General features: G+C 36.2%; 1 protein-coding gene across 1 annotated transcript in view; it reads left to right on the forward strand.

Moving 5' to 3' along the window:
• The window catches only part of LOC119596375 (nose resistant to fluoxetine protein 6-like), a 24,959-nt gene that overhangs the window by 18,112 nt on the left and 4,347 nt on the right, over positions 1–2,500 (forward strand). Inside the window, exons 10-12 of the mRNA XM_037945590.1 lie at positions 771–939; positions 1,471–1,564; positions 2,010–2,103. Coding sequence (XP_037801518.1) covers positions 771–939; positions 1,471–1,564; positions 2,010–2,103 — 357 coding nt within the window. The remainder of the gene's footprint in view (positions 1–770; positions 940–1,470; positions 1,565–2,009; positions 2,104–2,500) is intronic.

A 2,500-nucleotide genomic window follows, 5' to 3' on the forward strand; every position in this document is an offset into this window, starting at 1 on the left:
AAATACACCTGGATTCCATCCTCAGACCTGAGGATGGAATCCATGTGGATTTCGAAACTGTAGTCTCATTTCAGTAAATCTAGTTTTTGTATTCTGGGTTTTTCTTCCATGGAAGGATGTAAAGTTAAACCGAAAAGGTGCAAGAGAAAGTGAAGATTAAGGCTTGTGTTATATTTTGTCTGTTAGCGTGTTCATTATTGTTATATTCCTTTTTGGTTGTAGTTTGTGTATTTATTACTGCTCCACCGTAGTTATTGATTATTGTCTTCACTGTTATTCCTTTGTTTACTTGTTTTTTTCTGTATTTGCTGCTTTTTGCTTGTTACATTTCTCTGGCTTTAGCATTGTTACTATACTTATTCTTACAGTCTATACGTTCCTCCTGAATTTATTATTACTGTATTTACTGTTGTCACTGCACTATCTACCCTTGCATTATTTATATTCATTTCTATATTTACTGTTATTACTGTATTTTTCCTATATCTCTTACTTGTATTTACTGTAGTTGTTTACGGCTTTTTTTATTTTATCTATTTTTTTCTGTATTTGCTCTTATTATTATTTTTATGGTACTGCTATTATTATATTTACTGTTGCTACAATTTATATTACTGTTATCATGCTTACTTTTATACTGTACTTATTATTATTACTGTCTATATTGTATATATGCACTATTGTCCTACATATTTTTTTTCTAATTGTTGGCACTGTATTTATTGCAGTTGATATATTTAATAACCTAATTCTCACCCTCCTATCTTCAGGCTAGCGCCCCCGATAGCCCTGACCGCCGGGGCCACGGCCACCATCGCCAAATTCGCGCTAGTGGGTCCATATGGCCCGTCTATCGAGAGAGGTATCGTGGAGAATTGCAAATCATACTGGTGGGCTGACACGCTGTTCGTCGGGAACCTTCTGGAAAATGGACACATGGTGAGAGGAAGGGAGAAGGGGGGAGGGAAGGTGTATATGGGGAGAAGAAAGAGGAAAAGGGAAGGGGGAAATGTATATGGTAAGAGAAAGGTAACCAGATAACAAGGTAGATGCACTTCAGCTTAGCTAGCCTCCAAGCTAAGCGGAGGCTTTGCTAGAAAGTTGCTAAGATTTTTTTCAAGACAGAAATGGCCTACCTGTTATAGTACCTTGGGTGGGAGGTAAGGGAAGAGAGAACAAGGTAAGAGAAAAAGGAAAATGGAAGAGTTTGTACGAAGAAATGGTGCACTAATTTCCCTGTGAAAAATGCATATTGTGTGTGTGTGTGTGTGTGTGTGTGTGTGTCTGCGCGCGCGCACGCCAGTGTATATAAACACTTTCATATCTTACATGTGTCCATATACTTGAATTTTTACGTCGATGCTTGAACAAGTAATATGAAAAAAGAATAACATAGAATACTATAATGAACAGACCTTTAAAAACCTAACCATAGTAAATGAAGACTAAGAATGACAACTTGCACCCCAGTGTCTGCCGCAGTGCTGGTACACGGGAGTCGACACCCAGATCTACATCATCTTACCCTTCATCTTCATACCGCTTCTCTGGAGGCCTAAGATTGGTAAATGTATCTGTTATGTTGGTTGTGATACTGGAACGCAAGTAAAAGGCCGATTATAATACATGAATAGCTATACACAGTCTCTAAAGATATAATATGAATATAGTTAATCATGGTAATTATACTCATATTAATACTAATAGTTATAATGGTAATAATAATGATAATAATAATAATAGTAGTAGTAGTAGTAGTGATTAATGATAATAATGATTATCATAATTTCTATTATTATTACTTTAACAATATTAGTAATTATAATGATAAAAATAATAGCAATTATAATGAAAATAGTAATTATAATGATAATGATAATTATAATAATAATAATAGTAATAATAATCACACCTTCTTTTATCTTTACCGTTTTCCACTACAACATATTTTTTTTTCATTTGCTTTCATGTATTTTTTAATCATCACTAACTTTCACGTATCGCCTCAGGTCTTCCGTGGATGGGCATCATGACCGTCGTTTCCTTCGTAATACCAACCGTGATCTTCGCTGTCTATAATGCCATGCCTGCTCTGTTCTTCGCGTAAGTCTGCTGTTGTTTCATTTGTGTCTGTGCTCTTAGTGTTGTTGCCACTGTTCTACAATGTACAACTATTATCATTTAGTGTTTAAAATTACTGTTGTTGTATTATATATATATATATATATATATATATATATATATATATATATATATATATATATATATATATATATGCATGCCTGTGTGTGTGTGTGTGCGTGCGCGTGCGTGCGTGCGTGCGTGCGTGCGTGCGTGCGTGCGTGTGTGTGCATGCGTGCGTGCGTGCGTGCGTGGTGCGTGCGGCGTGCGCGCGGCGTGTGTGTGTGTGTGTGTGGTGTGTGCGTGTGTGTGTGTGTGTGTGTGTGGTGTGTGTGTGTGTGTGTGTGTGTGTGTTTATAGATGTATGTATATATGCATT

The sequence above is a fragment of the Penaeus monodon genome, chromosome 37 (assembly GCF_015228065.2).
Source record: "Penaeus monodon isolate SGIC_2016 chromosome 37, NSTDA_Pmon_1, whole genome shotgun sequence".
In the NCBI taxonomy this organism is placed as follows: domain Eukaryota; kingdom Metazoa; phylum Arthropoda; class Malacostraca; order Decapoda; family Penaeidae; genus Penaeus; species Penaeus monodon.